General features: G+C 35.3%; 3 protein-coding genes across 3 annotated transcripts; 1 reads left to right on the plus strand and 2 right to left on the minus strand.

The window, feature by feature from the left end:
* Window positions 1-990: 990 nt before the first annotated feature.
* Window positions 991-2,037, minus strand: LOC137963061 (small ribosomal subunit protein eS26x-like). The gene is made up of 5 exons (XM_068810244.1): window positions 1,958-2,037; window positions 1,771-1,863; window positions 1,586-1,670; window positions 1,356-1,486; window positions 991-1,224 (listed from the first exon to the last, which is right to left on the minus strand). The coding sequence occupies exons 1-5, from the start codon at window positions 1,958-1,960 to the stop codon at window positions 1,159-1,161; spliced, it is 378 nt and encodes a 125-aa protein (XP_068666345.1). The 5' UTR covers window positions 1,961-2,037; the 3' UTR covers window positions 991-1,158.
* A 2,316-nt stretch (window positions 2,038-4,353) lies between these two features.
* Window positions 4,354-6,023, plus strand: LOC137962712 (aquaporin NIP1-1-like). Its single transcript, XM_068809737.1, has 5 exons — window positions 4,354-4,637; window positions 4,763-4,984; window positions 5,104-5,301; window positions 5,474-5,535; window positions 5,624-6,023. The coding sequence occupies exons 1-5, from the start codon at window positions 4,476-4,478 to the stop codon at window positions 5,841-5,843; spliced, it is 864 nt and encodes a 287-aa protein (XP_068665838.1). The 5' UTR covers window positions 4,354-4,475; the 3' UTR covers window positions 5,844-6,023.
* Window positions 6,024-11,366: 5,343 nt separating this feature from the next.
* Window positions 11,367-13,628, minus strand: LOC137963426 (seipin-2-like). The gene is made up of 2 exons (XM_068810546.1): window positions 12,444-13,628; window positions 11,367-11,826 (listed from the first exon to the last, which is right to left on the minus strand). The coding sequence occupies exons 1-2, from the start codon at window positions 13,626-13,628 to the stop codon at window positions 11,389-11,391; spliced, it is 1,623 nt and encodes a 540-aa protein (XP_068666647.1). The 3' UTR covers window positions 11,367-11,388.
* Window positions 13,629-17,345: the final 3,717 nt, after the last annotated feature.

Raw genomic sequence — 17,345 nt, forward strand, 5'->3', positions numbered from 1 at the left:
GTTTGAAATGGGATATGGGAGACTAACTTATGAATTCATCTTTCATTTTGCCCAAGAATTGCCATGAAATATTATCCTCCGTTGATTTATCGGGAGGTTTTATGATCGTAGCGTTTCCCCTCTCTGAGAGAATCTGTTGTCTATTTTCTCTTTGAATACAATCCGCTTCTTCTCACAATTGCTCTTCATTCTGTGGAGACCCTTGGAAAATCGTAGCCTTTCTCCTTCCTCTTTCCAATATCCTCACCTTTCCCTTCACTTTCATTACAAGCCTCCTTACGCTGTTAAAGAAATTAAAGAAAAAAACTTAATTAAAGATAATACTTATTACTTTACCCATAGCTTTTTCCATCATGTTCAACAACCTAGAAGCCTGTGTTGCAACTAAGATTAACCTGCGTAACCATAAGTTGGTACGAAATGCAATTCCCAACCCATTACAGAGATCAATAGTTAGATGATTGAGAATGACCTAACTTTATACATCAGGGTAAATATTCATATGTGAAACTTCACCCAAATTATCTACTTAATAAAATCACACAAGAGGACTTACACATTAAGGAGAGTATTAAAGAATAATCCCATATGAATTAACAAATACAAAGATCTTGAATTTTAGTTGGAAATTTTTTTTCTTAAGTTGACTAATCATTTCAAGATAAGCCTTAGATCAAACTTAATAATAAGACGACAGCTGCGACGCCATATTGAGGATGCTGTAGCAAAACAGCGAAGTGCACTTGGTGAACAGGTAACAGTTAACAGGTCGATTATTAGGGGCATGAACCTCTGCTATCTAACCGTGCTTCCTGAACTCCCCACACCATATTTTAACCTTCTTCGAGTTTTTAATCTCTATTTTCGGGTCCTCAAAAAAAGAGGGTCGAACTACAGGCCTTCCTGAACTGTTCCTTGGCATCAACTCTAGAACAGAGGAAATTCCCCACAGCAAAGTAAACACCATTATTCTACGAGGTCATAAATAAGTAGATAAAAGATGACTAAAAAACAGAACTCCAGTTTCAATATCTCGAGTACATGGCATAAATTTTGGACAAAAGATTTCGACATTTGCACAAATGAAATGCATACTAATTTCAGCTCAATGTAGTAAAAAACCTCAAATTGGCAGTAGCTAAAACTTCAGAATTTTCATCACTGACGGACTGGATTTGCAGTTGGGGCAGGACGAGGACCTTGCCCAGGCTTAGCCATGTCATCCTGTTCACACAATTGAAATTTAATAAAAGACAACATTAAAAATCAATCTAAACCAGAGTACAGAACACCGCACAATAAATTCATCAACATTTCTTAAAAAATAAAGCGTCAGGATTGAAGAGCGCAATTACCCTTCTTCTGAAACGCTGAGGCGGCTCACGGTTGCGACGAGCTGTGCGTGATCTAACGCGAACCACATGAGAATGAATTGCGCACGATACACAGTACTGCATTTTGGCATAGAGCTTCGGAAGCGTGTACCCTGCGATAGGATAGAATTGACGAAGAAAAAACAGTAAACAAATTACAAAAAGATAAGATAATAAATTCATAAAATAAACAAAACAGGAAGAGGGAATACCATCATAGACAGAAGCTTCCTGAACATCCCTGACGGCTGCCTGCTCCACGATGTTGCGAACGAGGAACCGCTTAATAGCCTTATCCTAACACCATCACCCGAAAATAAAATCGAATTTAAAAATAACGGCCAACTTAAGATCGAATCAGAGTTGCAGAAGTCCCAACAAAGAAGCAAGGAAGAACCTTGGGGCAGCATTTTCCGCAGTTTGAGCAGCGGACGAATTTCACATGGCCTCTGCCATGCTTATTACGTCCTCCATTCCTTCTCTTGAATGTCTGCAAACATTATTCCATGGAAAGTCAAATTTGGCGAAGATTATAACAGAGGAGCTGCCTTTCGCAGTGCAAAAAGTTGATTGTAATTACGAACCATCTTATCGAAGGACAGAAAAGAATCGTGCCGTCGTCGTCGAGCTTCAGCAGCGCAGAGAAGTCTAGACGGTGCTCTAGGGTTTTTACTTTGAGGAACCTCTATTTTTTTTTTTCCGCTAAAGTGACCTTCGCAAAATCTGAATGACGGGAATATCCTCATTGTCTATTTTGATTCCAGCCCAGCCCAGCCCAGCCCAGAAAATCTGAGTACTTCTGACTTATTTCCAGTTTAGCTTATCTTCGAGCTCATAAAATGTAACCCAGTTTGAGTTTTAAAATTATAAAAATAAATAAAGAAAATATTGTGACGAGCTTAATACAATTGAACATACTAATGTATAATAACCACCTTAATAGATCTAAAAAAAAAATAAATATTTCCATTAATAGTGTTTATTCCATTGACAAATAACAATATTAGATGTTGAGGGACCCAAAATGATTGAACTATCGATCGTCTTTAAGGTTTTAGATAAATAAGAGCAACTATTAACCAACTAAAGAGGGAATTGACGATAGCAATTAGAGTAAAGGGTATTTTCATAAAAAAAAATGTTAACGAATCAATTCACGAGTTAATAAGCCAAAGTCGGAAAATCTCTAGTTTGATTTGTTATACTTAACGAACCTTATTTCAAGTTTGAGCTTAAGCCAACAATTTAGGTTTTTTTAGGTAAACTCGAATGGTTTGTGAGTCAGTTTAGCTTGTTGTCAACCCTACCAATAGGCCATGGCGAGATAGGTAATGGTTATTTTATTGACCATTTCGAGTCTTTGACTACTCGATATTTAATTTTAATTTTATTTATTATACTATTTATTTTTATTTTAAAATATAAGAAAATTCATATTTGTTTTATTTAATAAATTATTTGCAAAAAAAAAGGATAAATCTTTATATAAGTTGCCATTCCCCCTAACTCTACTTATGATGTGGTTGAATTTGTAATCCTATATCCATCTCAAAGCCTCCATGTAAAGAACAGTTCAGTTCGTTAAATTTCTTGTTTCATCACCCATTCGCCAAAACTCAAAATCTTGTCCAATTACATATACTGCACTCTATGTGCTTTTCATCCGAGGAGAAGAAGCAAAAGGCTTTCACATGCTTCTTGAGTTCTTGCCCTGCATATTGAAATCCATTTATCAGGAAGCATCGGATCAAATAGTGTTCCTTGGTATTTTATATTTTATTTTCTCCTCCACCTTCGAATAAATACTCATTCAATCGAGAGCTCAATTTTGAACGTCGCAGAGAAAAACAATGGAGTTATGGGTAATGGTCCGTGAAAATTGAACTACAGAGAAGAAATTTGGTGCAAGTATGAACTTCAGGAAGCAGAAACGAAGACCCATAATTTATTTTCCGCAGGTTTGACAGAGTCAGAGAAGAGTTGTCAACAGGGCCTAAACATTTGACCTGGAGAAGCATTCACGTTCGATCGCGAGGAAGTCGATGTTGTCGTGCTGAGGCAGTCACGGAGAGATATGGAGGCAAAAACACTTGGCGAGAGTGGAGAGAGGTGGCTGCCGCGAGTCACCACGGGTACGCTTGAATGGACGATTGCAGTCAAAGTCAATCGATTGAAGTATTTAAATCTTGGTGAGTAACGAAGGGATCGGAAAATTCGAAATAGGTATTAAAAACTATGTTTGCTTGTAAGTGTCCAAAGGATCAGGAAATTAAAGTTCGCATTCGAAGTTTGATTCACCTACCCACCCCATAATTTCCGAAACGTACGTCGACATCAGAGTACATTCCAAGAATCGCCAGAGATGATCGAGAGCCCATAAGCATAAATGGGTGGGTGAGTGAGTGGGTGACTGCCGGAGATCCGACGAAGGTCAGTGAGTGCGTGACCGCCGGAGATCCAAGTTCGTCGGATCAGTCACTGTCAAATGATGATCATATCCAACAATTATAAATGTATAGAACTGTTTGTCAAAAGACAAAATTACGTTTTTCGCAGGATACCTGTGCCTGTCTTCTGCCCGCGTAAGAAAAGGTTAAAAAGTTCAAGAATTGTTAATCTGAAAATTGTAGTCCAAGAGAGGCTTCATGTGAAAAGACTGAAGGCCTTAAAAAGCCACCTCTTCACTAGGCTACTTAATTTCCAACGGGTGAAGTTGTTGTTCAGATAAGGGAAAGTTATTCAGGATAAAATCTTTCCTCGGAGAAGGTATGGAATTTGGATCGAAATTCAGCATCGACTATCCTTTATTGCCAACCGGAAACTATCCCTTGATTTATTTTCGCTCTTTTTTTTTTCTTTAATCTGTTTTTTCGGTGGGTTGTCAAAGCAGCTTTCAATGCCCTACATCACACTTTTCAACAATTTTCATATCTCGTCATAGTTCCAGGCCTCGCTTTTCTCCTTTCTTTTGACGGAGACGTCGAGCTTCCTGTCTCCCGTGGTCCTGGATAAGCAGAGGTTGAGGCTGTTCTTGGGTACAAATACTAACAGCAGCAGGAACTTTTGCAGTTTTTCAATCTTCCTCTTCGGCGGAGGTGAAATATGGCGGAGATTTCCAGCACCAATGGCAACCACGTAAGATTCGTTGAAGATGGAGTGGGTGACAATATGAAAGCTGAAACAGTTGTTCACGTAGAAAGGGGGAATTCTCTGGAAATCAAAAGAGGGTCTAACTCTATGATGTCGGTATCTTTCTTGCAGAAGGTGACTATTTGTTCTTCTTCTTTTCTTCTGAGATTGAAGGGATCATTTTATCAACTTACTGTCTCCACAATCTTAAATATGCAGAGCCTCTCACTAGGTCTAATTTGCTTTCTTATGATCCCCAGTTAATTGCAGAAGTATTTGGCACATATTTTGTGATATTTGCGGGATGCGCAGCAGTGGTGGTGAACCTGAGCAAAGGATCCGTCACCTTTCCGGGCATCTGCATCGTCTGGGGCCTCGTCGTGATGGTCATGGTCTACTCCGTCGGCCACATCTCCGGTGCCCATTTCAACCCAGCCGTTTCGATCGCCTTTGCCACTTGCGGCAGATTCCCATGGACGCAGGTAACCGATCGACACCGTCTCGGCAGTCACGGCTAACAGTATAAAATTTTTTTTTGATCCTATCCTACAGTACATTATCTTCCAAATGATATTGAACCTTCACTGATTAAATCAAACAGGTCCCAGCTTACATCTTTGCTCAATTGCTGGGATCAACCCTTGCTAGTGGAACTCTCCGCTTGTTATTTGGCGGCAAACACGAGCATTTTCCAGGAACCATTCCGGTCGGATCCGACCTTCAGTCCCTCATTCTGGAATTCATCATCTCCTTCTACCTAATGTTTGTCATCTCCGGCGTTGCCACAGACAACAGAGCAGTAAGTTGATCTTGACACAATTCTCTTCCCAGAAAACTATTCATCTTTAATTGTCTTTCTCTGCTATATTATAAAGAGAGATAATTTTCTGCGGTTAGCTGATAACTAAGTTGTTTAATCGCTACCTCCACACTTACTCGTTCCCCTTTTTAACTTTTAACCGTTTCTGCAGATTGGAGAGCTGGCTGGGCTTGCAGTTGGAGCAACCATCCTATTAAACGTCCTTATTGCAGGGTAAGTAAGACACCTATTCCAGCCTCCTCTGTATTTCTCCTTCAGCAGACGTGAACATCCCTGACCTGGTTTACCACAACAATGGCAGGCCGATATCAGGGGCATCGATGAACCCGGCCAGGAGTCTGGGACCGGCAATCGTGGGAAATCGCTACGAAAGCATTTGGGTGTACCTCGTGGGCCCGACGTGTGGAACCATATGCGGCACATGGGCATACAATCTCATCCGTTTTACCAACAAACCGTTGAGAGAAATAACCAAGAGTGGTTCCTTCTTGAGAAGCTCCGGGAGAAATAGTTCCGGTTGAAATTGATGCGTTTTGCTTACACTGACATGCCTGCTGCCTGCAAGTATTATCTTATCCTTATCGTAGAATGGAATCATCTTCTTACTTTTTTGCTGGTCTTAAAGCTTGTACAGAAATGGAAGACGAATTGGGTTTCCTTGTCTGGAGATGAATGAATGAATGAAAGTGACTTCCTCTTAATCGTCTTTCTCCTTCGCTCGTTTTATTGTTTTGGACATGGTGTGTGAACTGTGAAGTCTACGAAGATGAAGGGCAATTACAGGCGTTTGAGGCTTTCACGAAATCACTCTCTTTTTTCAACGAATAGATTTATTATTGGGTTTTTGTGACAATGAAAGTAGGACCCAACGAAACCCTTCAAGTCTTGGCGTGCAACTAAAAAAATTGAGTAATCGCCATCATTAAATGGTCGGATGATCCGTTCGCTGGTCACCGCCGGCCAACAGATTTTCTTTTCCTGCGGTATGCAGAAAGTCTGAATGTTTTAAAATATCTTCAGAAAATAGTACTAGAAGAAAAACTCTATCATGGTATCCTCCTAAGGGAACAAGTTGTTGTGACAACTACCATTTCAGTTAGTGTAATTATTTAAAAATACTGATAAATATAAGCAAGATTAATATTTTAAATTATTAATCATACAAAATATTATGAATGATATAAAGATACTAATAAGATAATTATTTTAAAAAAAATATTATAGTTGATATAAAGATTTTAGTAAGATATTTATTTAAAAACAAAAGAATACCAATTATTTAGCAACTAGATTCCAACCCTAATGGGCACTCCCTTTTTAGATTCCAGGCTCTAGAATACCAATTATTTTAGTTTTAAGGTAGTAGAAAACCTCTACAAAAGAAAGAATAAAATAAAAAAAAATAAAAAATCTTCAACTTTCTTTTCGGAGATAGTTTTTCTCCAAGTGAGATCCAAGCCTCCAAAACTCTAAGTAGGAAAGACAATTTTTTTGGAGTTTAATAAAGCTTTGAATGCAAAGAGAGCGAAGGCAAATAAAAATAATTTGGGCAATTTTGAGGTTTGTCTCTTCTAAATGGTAAAGTTAGAATTTTAAGCCCAAAAGAACCTTTTTAGATGTTTGGTATACCAATATAAACTTAAAAGTCTGTCTTCTATAAGTTTTGGGGTCTGTTTATAAGTTTCCCAACCAAACTAGTCGTTTTTTGCCCGTTACCCAAAAGTTACAAAAAATATTGATCATTTACTAGAAAGGTACGATGGATCAACCATGTATAATGTCTATATTTATTTGGTTTTTTAGGCTTGGTGATCGATCATAACATCGATCAACATGTTTTCAATCTTTATTAAAACCTAATTAATTCATCAAGCCTATTTGATTGAACGATCATGCTTTAGAGCATTGGCTATACACAATTCTGGATGATTAATTATCCTATAGAGTATAATCGATCATGCTTTATAACCATATTTAGTAAGATTTTGTATGATTGATCATGTCTATTAGGATGATCAATTATGCTTTATATTACTTCGCTAGTTGTATTTTAGATGATTGATCAATCACACTATGATGCTCGATCATGCCAATTGTTAGTTTTTTTAAATGGCTTCTCAGCAATATGAAAACCATCATAAAGGATTTTAGCAAGTTTAAACATGGTTATGCATCGATTAAACATGATTTTAAATACTTTTTTGCCCTAAGGCTCCATAGCATACATGTGCTAAAGAATCGAAATTTAGTTGGTTATCTACTTACATGTTAGAGTTCTTAAAATTTTCTATTTGACTTCGACTCTAATCATCAAGTCTTCAGTCTTCTTTTTTTTAGGTTCCTCTTCTTAACAACAATCTTTAATGCGATTAATTTTGGTTATTGACTTGACAACTTGATTGAACATTCCTTTATTTAAGTTTTTGCCTAGACTTCATAATGTTTGTTTTGGAAGTTATGTGTCTAACATACACTAATAACACCATTAGTAGTACACTTTCAAGCTAGCCATTTTGTTCTCATCAAAACAATGGAAATCGACATGATTTTATTATTTGGTTCAACCCATTTCGATTTCGTGTAATATTTAGAATACACTTTGTTCCAAACAAAATGCACTAGTGCTTAATATACTTGTACAAACTCTTGAATTATCCTCTTGGATGGTTTGGTACTCAAAATGTTGTTTAGTATTGTTTGTGGTATGGTTTGAAATGTTTGAAATGTTTAGTATTTTTAAAGCCATAGTATGGATGCTTTCCCATTTGAAATTAAAGATATCAAATTAGGGTTACTTCACGTTTTTAAGCTATTTGCTATCAATATCTTATTTAATTCTGCAACATAGTTGTGTTAAAGAACAATGGACAAGATTTGGATGAAATACTTGTTTGTTTGATTATTTCATTCCAGGGAGAATCCAACTATATATTTGATAGCTATGCTAAAGCTTCTTGAATACATGCACAAAGTTACTTATGTTAAGTAATATTGTAGCAATAATTAGTCTAATAGATAATGATTTTGTTTTTTGCACATAAACATGCAATTTTTTTTCCAATGAAGAGTGATTAGGCCAACATGGCAACATGGAAGTTAAGTTTCAGTAAAATTGGATTGGCCATTTTGGCATTCAAATGATGAAATAGATTTATCTTGAAGTAAATTTTCATGTTTGAAGGACCTTATTATATATATTATATATGAATTTTTACTTCATATGTTATTAATAGATGTGTTTTTAGAATTTGTATTTTTTACTATTTTTCTTTTTATTTACCCTTTTACCCAATCAGTAACCGTGTAAATAAAAGGAAAGAAAATAGATTAAAACACCAATCGGATAGAATGAATACAAAAGAGCGAACTGCTAATCAAAAAAATATATGAAATAACTTATTTTATTTCGTTTGTATATTGTTTGTACCCTAGGTGAGTCATTGCCTTAAACTATTACGATTACGAGGATAAAACTTTTTTACATGACTTGGTGATTTGAGGTACGTTTGATCAAGTAAAAATAGAAACAAGTGCCTCAAAAGTCCTACAAAATTTTCTTCTTAAGCCACAACATCAACGATATTTTATATAAAAAGTTCAAGGACAAAAAATGACATATTAAGATATGCATAGATAAAATAAATACATTGAGATATTTGGTAGATTCAACACTCTAACATGAGTGTCATAATGAAAACACATGGTGTGTTGTAAACACAAAATATATGTCTAAGACTTGCCAATGGTGGTCTTAACCCAATTAACAATATAAGTATTTCTTATAGCATATGATCGATGGCATTGATGCAATATAATTTGCCCTATGGAAGTGTATGAAAGATAATTATTTTATAATGAGTTTACTAATTCTTGGGTCAAAGTCATCAAACAAAGATTTGTTGTTTATTTATGTTTGTTGGTAGATGAGTGAAAGAATCTATAAGAGGATGGAGTGTATATCTTTGATGTATTTACAAGAGAGATTTTTATGATGCATGTTACACTTCTTTAGGCTAAAGTACTAAAGGAAAATTAGCAAATCCGACATGTAGAAACCAAACAAACTTTGTGCTGTTAAAACATGAAAGAAAGTGATGTTATATGGGTCATTGCCCCTTTACCTATAAACCCACAAAAATTTTACTGATAAATATCTAACCAATGGAACCATTAAAAGTTATAAGGCAAAGTTGGTAGCCAAAGGCTACATATAGACTTACAAAGCAGTTTAATTTGATATATTTTCTCCAATTTCTAGGTTGATTTCCCTTCATATAATCTCTAATTGCTACATAGGTTGGTATCTATATCAATTAAATATTAATAATATGTTTTTCTATGATAATATGAATAAATAAGTCTATATGAAGCAACCCCCTAGATTTGTTGCGCATGAGGAAGAGCGGAAAGTTTGTAGATAGAAAAATAACTATTTATGGTTTAAAATGAAGTACATACATATGGTTTGAAATGTTTAGTAGGATTGTAATGGATTTTGGTTTTAAAAGGAGTCATTCAGATTATTCAGTATTTGTGTGAAAAACATCATATGGTGTAGTAATGTTGATTGTTTATGTGGATCACGTAGATTTATGTGGAAGTGACAAAGAAAGAATTGAGGACACCTAATCGTATTTGAAGAAGAATTTTAAACAAAAGAAATAAAGATTGACGTATTTTTTAGGCATTAAAGTGGCTTATAGTAAAGCAAGTGTAGTGTTGTCTTAGAGGAAATATATTACAAATTTATTGAAATAGACTAGGAATAAAACTAAGCAGATAAACCAAAACTAAAAGATAAAACCGAATGGAAAAGGTTAGTTGGGTAATTATTATATGCTACTATAGCTCAGCCAAATATATCTAAAGTAGTTGGATTTGTTAGTCAATTTCTAAAGAACCAAGAAAGATTCATTATGAGGCAGTTATATGAATTCTAAAATATATTAAGAGGGTTGCTTGACAAGGTTATAATTTTCTCACAAATAATTGATTATTGTTGGCTATTTAGTCGTATAGTGTGCATGTTGTATGACTTATAGAAGATCCACTAGTTCTCATTGATTTTGTTAGTGGTAACCTTGTAACTTAGAAGAGCAAGAGCACACAATAGAAATAAAATCTAGTGCAAAAGATGAATACAAGGTGATGACATATTATGCATGCGACTTTATGTGGATCAAGATATTGATGAAATAATTTGGATTTCCAATTCAAAAACCTTTGGTTATGTATGGTGATAAAATTTTTGCTATCATTATTTCAATAAAAGTAGACTATTTTTTTTATTGGTGAAACAATGATAGTTAGGAAGGTCTTCACGTTACATGTTTAGGCCTCTAAACAGTTTGGCAATATTTTCAGTAAGCCTTCACAAAAAAAAGAAAAAAATTTCCTCTTGTTTAAGGGAGAGTGATGAAAGATAGTGAAATAAAGGTATTTCTATAATTAAGCTACAGGCTTTAAGTCATGTATATGCAAGGGGTAGTAATTTGTTCTCTATATTGTTGCATTAAGTTACTAAGGGCAAAATGTCTATAATCTTGTAATTAAAGTAGTTAGGTCCTGATTAGATCTGATATTCACGAAACAAGAAATACATAAACTACTACTCTCATTTCCTTTCCTTTCAACATTATATTTTTAACACTTCACAATTGCCTTGCATATAACTCTTTGAAATTGTTGTTTCGATTCTCTGGTGTTAAGGACCTATATATGTTGAAGATTGTTGTAATTTGGTAGAACGTTTTTTCTTGTCCTGAAAAATCCATAGTGCAATCATCATTAACCATACTAGTGTGACAACAACAAGAACCAGTCAAATGGATAAATTAGAATAAGTAGGAACAATTATGGCCCACAAATATGATTTATTTTCTCTTTTTATTTTTCATTTTCAAACCCAAAATATAAAATAAATTTTATTCAGACAATAACAAAAGATTGTACACTACAGCCTGAACCACCAATTATTATGATTTATTGCCTGCAAAGAGATCAATGATACCACCTTGCATTTCATAGCAGGTGGTTTCCTCAAAATAATTGCTTTCCTATTCTGCATCATATCCTTGGCTTAGCCCTAGGGAGAATAACATGTCGACAACAGATGAGAATAAATAGTAATTCTGTCACAAATATCCACAAACTAAGCCAGATAAATATTATATTCTTCCACTTCCATATTATCCTCTTTAATAAAGGAAGTTTGGTTTCAAGCACTAGTGATGCAATATAAATCTCAGGTACACCAGCCCCATGACCGAATTCGGCCCGTTGCTCAAGGATGACTCTCAAGCATGCAGTCGCTTCCTCTCCTTCAGTAAACCGTCTCATTTTTAGGTTGAGTGTTTGAGACTCAGATGAATAGCCTGCAATTAGGGGACCACTTTTAAGGAGTGTCTCCATGTATCGGATAGGGGAGCTTTTAAAACGCAGCATACTTGGGTGACTTGAACTGGCGGTTACTTTGCCATTTATGGATACAACATCCACTCTAACCTGATGATAGTAAAAAATCCAATAGTTGAATTAAACATATTCAATAAGAAATGCACTAAGCAATTGCAAAACCATCATGATAATAAAAAAGATCTATGACAAGAAGGCTTACACGTGAGAGGGAGAGTGTTAAATAATAGTCTAACATAGATTAATATGTACAATGATCTTGAGTTTATTAGTTGGAAAAGAAACTTCTTAAATTGGCTAATCACCTTGGACCCAACTTCATAATGACTAGAATGTCCATGGAAGTCTAAATAAAAATCCGATCACAAGAAGCCAATACTAACAGTACAAGCTTAAAGGCAAAGAATATCAATCGGTTTTTAGTAAAACTTAGAGAATCCCAATACTTCAGGCATTTATATTCCCATTGTGGCCCTAATTGGTCACTTGGATTGACTCTTGGACATTCAAATAACATAAATCAAATATCTCACTCTAATTGCAAATCAAACTTTCCTTGCCTTGCACCAGACTCATCCCTTATTAGGACTTAAAATTTGTGATAAACAACAAAACTCGAGATAAGAAAAGGACCTAAAACATAATAAGAAATGCAGTAAGAAGAATATTTAGAAGAAGAAGAGTTCTCCGAGAATAATAAAACTTACCTGAAAGATACCAAGCCTCCTATTATAATCTGATTCAGGCAAAGTCAGTGAGAGTTCAATCTGCAGATCGTGATTAGATGGAATAACACGAGAACTGGCAAATTTTCCAATATCAACCTTTTCGCTCAGAGCCGTACTTGCAGATACCCCATGACATGATAGAACAGGGACGAATGCAACGGGACTCGCCTTTGTGTAATCAAAATTCAAAGTCTCCTTCATTCGGACTGGCTCTTGAACAAACCACCTCATCATTAATCCACTAGTTACAAACGCCATTACGAAGATTACAGTTAACACAAAACAAATGTAAAACGACCAAAAGCATCCCCATGCAATTTTTAAGACGTAGTTAGAAATGGACTGCCGACCCCTAAAGCGTTGATATAGAACTGGACACAATCTAGAAAATACAAAACCACAAATTCGTGAAAGTTTGTCAAAGAACTGAGCTTTGGCAATCCTCATTGTTCGAAAAGGATGGATAACGAGCATCAGAGAGCAGTTCGTCAACCATATTGGGAAGGTGACGAAGCCAATTACTAGACTTATATGAAACAGGATGGCTTTAATCACTAATCCAGCAAACGCAACCAGAAAGTTTGAGGAAGATACATCAATATCTCTAGCAGAAGAATCAATCATTTCCGACTTCTCCATTAGGTCGTTCCTCGCGTCCGATATGATAGAATTTTCATTATTTTGACAAAGTTTATTATTAATTCCACCGGAATTTGACCTAAAACGAGGAGATTCCCCTCGTTCCTGTATGTTTTCCAGGGCTTTCGACGCAGAGAGAAATATGTTTCTCCTTTCTCTCGTAGCGGTTCCGTCCCCCTTCTGATAAACCGCAGAGAACAAAGAGGAGTCCTTGGAATCCATCCCATCATAAACATAACCCTCCCAGCCTGTACACCGGACGGATGATTCCTGTCGAGAAAGAGGCGGAGAAGTTTCAAGAGTAATTGGAGATTCAATTACCTTGCCTTGAGATTCATTTGTTACGAAATCGTCTTGAGAAATCTGTGACGAATTGGAGGTGACGTCAAATTGGCCTGCGCCTTTGTCGCGGACAGAAAAAGGCAACTCGTCAGACGCCTCGAAGAACTTGTCGGAGCCGCAATTCGAGCCTCCTCCCATTAGAGAAGATAGAAGATTCGTAATAAGGTACTTGAGGATTCTCATTCCGGAAACGATGTTTCAGTTCTATACTCATAAATCGGCAATTGGAATACCTGTAGGGACAAGCAACGGAAGAACGGAGATCATGAATTTATACGAACGAAGGCGATGATGAGTGTGCCCTTGGGAACTGCGACGATACCCCTGTGCATAGAGAAGCGGGAACGGGAAAAGGAGAGGAAACGCAGGCCCAGCTTGGGTGTGCGTGATCGCGCGGGAAGGTAGCATCTTTTCGGGAGTCTCAAACGATAATACGATCTGCTTAAAGCTCCTGGGCACTATCCTGCAATGTTGAATTGACCTTTTTCTACATATGAGAATGGAGACTCTGATATTACCATTTGAGCGGTGAAGAAGATAATGGAACAATCACCAATGTCGTCACGTGTTACCTCGGTGAGGTGCCCCCCCTTATCTCTTCTGTTGGGAGACTGAACTCGCCCTTATGGGTGCTTGTGAGGATGCTTACCGATATCAAGATAAATAGAAGGGCACAGAGTAGTGAGAATTGGTACCGGCGATCGGATAACTCAGTCATTCCAGGAACAAAATCACCAACGGAAAAGCGAGAAATGTGAGCTTCTGTATTTGGACCTCTGATTATATCTGAGTTCAATCAGGAGCAACTGAAATGGATTAACGGACTAAAGCTACGCCTATTGAAAGCAACGTGACGGGACTATACACAATAAGGATCAAAGATTAAAGCGTCACAAACCATAGAGGGAAGACAAAAGAATTTCCGCTGCAGGCCGGAGAGCCAAACTAATACGCTATACACGGGAAAAGAATAACCAACCATCATAACAATTTACAGCAAGTTAATAAAGCAAATATAACACTTTGAACATTAGTAGCCGCGTGGGGAAAAGGGAGGCACCAGATGCATACTCACCCGCCTTCAAACCCCCAAGAGTCCAATTTACATTCAGCTACACCATTTTGTCGAAGGATAAGGACACAATATCTGATGAATAATTCTCTGTTCTTGACAAAAGACTTGAAATTTATGACTCATGAACTCGAAGTTATTATCAGTAAGCAAGATATGAAACTAAACAACAAACACAAGCTAAAATCATCAATAAAGGAAATAAAATACCTAAAACCAAAAACAAGGACCCCTAGTTTTATGAGATAAGACTATAAATGAACTTTTGTGATGTTTGCCTAGTTGACATGACTAGTACTGAAAAGAAGAACTAGACAAAAAGTTTGAGAAAACTTAAGTTAGTTTTGCTATAGACGGATGACCTAGACGCAAGTAGGGGTGGCATCGAGCCGATCCGAGCCCAAACTCTTGATTTAAATATTTTAAACTCGAGCTCCTCGCTTCGCCTCGCCTCGAGCCTAAAATTATTATCGAGCTTGAGTCCAATAATTTTAACCAAGTTCGAGCCGAGCTCAAGCTTCAACATTTATTTAAAACTTTTCAAAAAATACATATCTCGAGTTCGAGCTCCAACGTACATTTAAAACTTTTCAAAAAATATATATCAAATAAATTATATATAAAATTATGCATACATTTTACATAAAATAGGGCATGAAATCTACTTAAAATTGGGCATAAGGGTGACATCGAATCAAGCCAAGGCCGAACCTTCCTATGTTCAAGCCGAACTTGATTTAAATATTTTGAACTTGAGCTTGAGCCAACCCTAGCCTCGAGCCTAAAATTGTAATTGAGCTTAAGCCTAATAATTTTAATTGAGTTCGAGCTTCAACTTACATTTAATACTCTGCATAAAATATATGTCAAATAAATTATATATAAAATTATACATACATTTAAAAAAAATGATAGGGGAAGTTCGGGATTCAATCTCAATAATGGATTAAAATGTGCCAATATTAATCTTTTTTACCCCAAATGTTGTCTAGTTTATTTTTTAATTTTTGAATCTGGCCATAAATTTACTATGGCTTCGTTTCTTGAAAAAACCACTAATATGGCTTCGTTTTTAATAAATTTTTATTACCAATACTACAAATTATTTTTTATGTCATGAAAATTATCTTTGTGATGGGTCAATTAAATTGAAAGGGTATTCTAGATGAGTCTTATTTACTTAAAAATCTGTATTAATATCTGAGTCTCAATTAATAAGATCAAGTTCATCTATTTTACCAATTGCTCCCTACTTTCATCTGGTTTCACCCTTTCTGCCCTCACAAGTCACAAAAACTTGAAATACACTAAGTTATGAACAAGAAAAACTTTCAAATTGAGAAAAGGTTTTACGTACAATGATTTAAGAACATGGCTCAATTGTACAAAAAAATATTAAAAAAATATTTCTCATGTATAAAAATATCTTTTTTATAAAATAGTTTATATTTATTTTCCTAAATTTTCACTTTAATTATATTTTTAATTCATTTTAAATTTTTAAATATATATTTTAATTTTTTCCTTCACTCTTCTCCTCTTCTTGCTATTTTTTTCCTTTCCCTTTTGTCCTTCAACTCTTATTTATTTCTTTTTTCCTTTTTCCCTCTCCTCCATTTTTTTCATTTTCCTTTTTTTTCCTTATTCTCCCATTTTTCCTTTTTTCTTCCCTTTTTTATTTATAATTTTATAAAATATTTTATATTTATTTTCCTCATTTTTCACATTAATTATAATTTTAATTTATTTTAAAAGTTTAAATATATTTTTTATTTTTTTATTTTTTCCTTCTCTCTTCTCCTCTTCCTGCTATTTGTTTCCTTTTTCCTTTTGTCTTTCAACTCTTATTTATTTTTCTTTTCCTTTTCCTCTTTCCTCTTTTTCATTTCCCCTTTTTTTCTTCCCTTATTTTTTCTTTATATTTTTATAAAAAAATTTATATGTATTTCCTCATTTTCACATTAATTAAAAATTTTTAATTTATTTTTTTATTTTTAATTCCCTTATTTTTTATTTATATTTTATTAAATATTTTATATTTATTTCCTCATTTTCACATTAATTATAATTTTAATTCATTTTAAAATTTTATATATATATATATATATATTTTTTTTTTTTTTTTCCTTCACTCTTCTCCTCCATTTTTTTCATTTTTTTTTCCTTACTCTCCCATTTTTCCCTTTTTTTCTTCCCTTATTTTTTCTTTATTCCCTTCATTTTCCTTTTCTTTATTCATTCATCTATTCACTAGAGGTTTATTAGTCCCACATAGGTAAAAAGAGGAGAATGGCATGAGAAGAAAGCTATAAAAGCTTAGCTAGAGGGAAGGTAGAATGCTTACCTGGATGGGGTGAATTTGTGACATCCCGTCCCGGTCCCAGCTTTTGGTTGTTGTGTCTCATTAAGTTAACGAGCCGACTCGCGAGATTTCGAACTGAACCATGGTTCGTTCAAGCTTGGCTTGATAACTTCAACGAGCCTCGTCTGGATGAGATCCAGAAAAATTGAATCGAGTCGAAACCGAGCTATTGCAGAGGAGAATCTACTGTATGTAATGCATGAATACTATTCTGTCGATGGTTCTCCAAAAGCCCATCTCTCTCATTAGTAAAATCAATCGTCTTCCTCATTGCGAGATCCTGGAAGACATAATTAGTAGGATAAAATGTGAGGGAATTGACTAACCAACAACAAATTTAGATGAAACTTGGGAACAAAAAATGCTGACTTAGGAAACAAAAAGGAAGCAGGAGGAACATTACCTAACATATTTGACACACAAAGACTCTTTTAAATCGGAAAACTGGGACAACATACCTGACATG

The sequence above is a fragment of the Aristolochia californica genome, unplaced genomic scaffold, assembly GCF_029961685.1.
Source record: "Aristolochia californica isolate CCGP_79_NKW_82.1479 unplaced genomic scaffold, dmAriCali1.0.hap1 SCAF_4, whole genome shotgun sequence".
Classification (NCBI taxonomy): Eukaryota; Viridiplantae; Streptophyta; class Magnoliopsida; order Piperales; family Aristolochiaceae; genus Aristolochia; species Aristolochia californica.

What these genes read in the sequence shown, in the direction of transcription:
- LOC137963426 (XM_068810546.1), bottom strand. Translation starts at nt 13,628, where the DNA reads ATGAGAATCCTCAAGTACCTTATTACGAATCTTCTATCTTCTCTAATG. An exon ending in GGAGGCTTGGTATCTTTCAG is followed by an intron (nt 11,827 to 12,443) that starts GTAAGTTTTATT and finishes TACTATCATCAG; the next exon opens with GTTAGAGTGGATGTTGTATC.
- LOC137963061 (XM_068810244.1), bottom strand. An exon ending in GCGGAAAATGCTGCCCCAAG is followed by an intron (nt 1,671 to 1,770) that starts GTTCTTCCTTGC and finishes TGATGGTGTTAG; the next exon opens with GATAAGGCTATTAAGCGGTT. An exon ending in GGAAGCTTCTGTCTATGATG is followed by an intron (nt 1,487 to 1,585) that starts GTATTCCCTCTT and finishes ATCCTATCGCAG; the next exon opens with GGTACACGCTTCCGAAGCTC.
- LOC137962712 (XM_068809737.1), top strand. Translation starts at nt 4,476, where the DNA reads ATGGCGGAGATTTCCAGCACCAATGGCAACCACGTAAGATTCGTTGAA. An exon ending in TTGCCACAGACAACAGAGCA is followed by an intron (nt 5,302 to 5,473) that starts GTAAGTTGATCT and finishes CCGTTTCTGCAG; the next exon opens with ATTGGAGAGCTGGCTGGGCT. An exon ending in TTAAACGTCCTTATTGCAGG is followed by an intron (nt 5,536 to 5,623) that starts GTAAGTAAGACA and finishes CAACAATGGCAG; the next exon opens with GCCGATATCAGGGGCATCGA.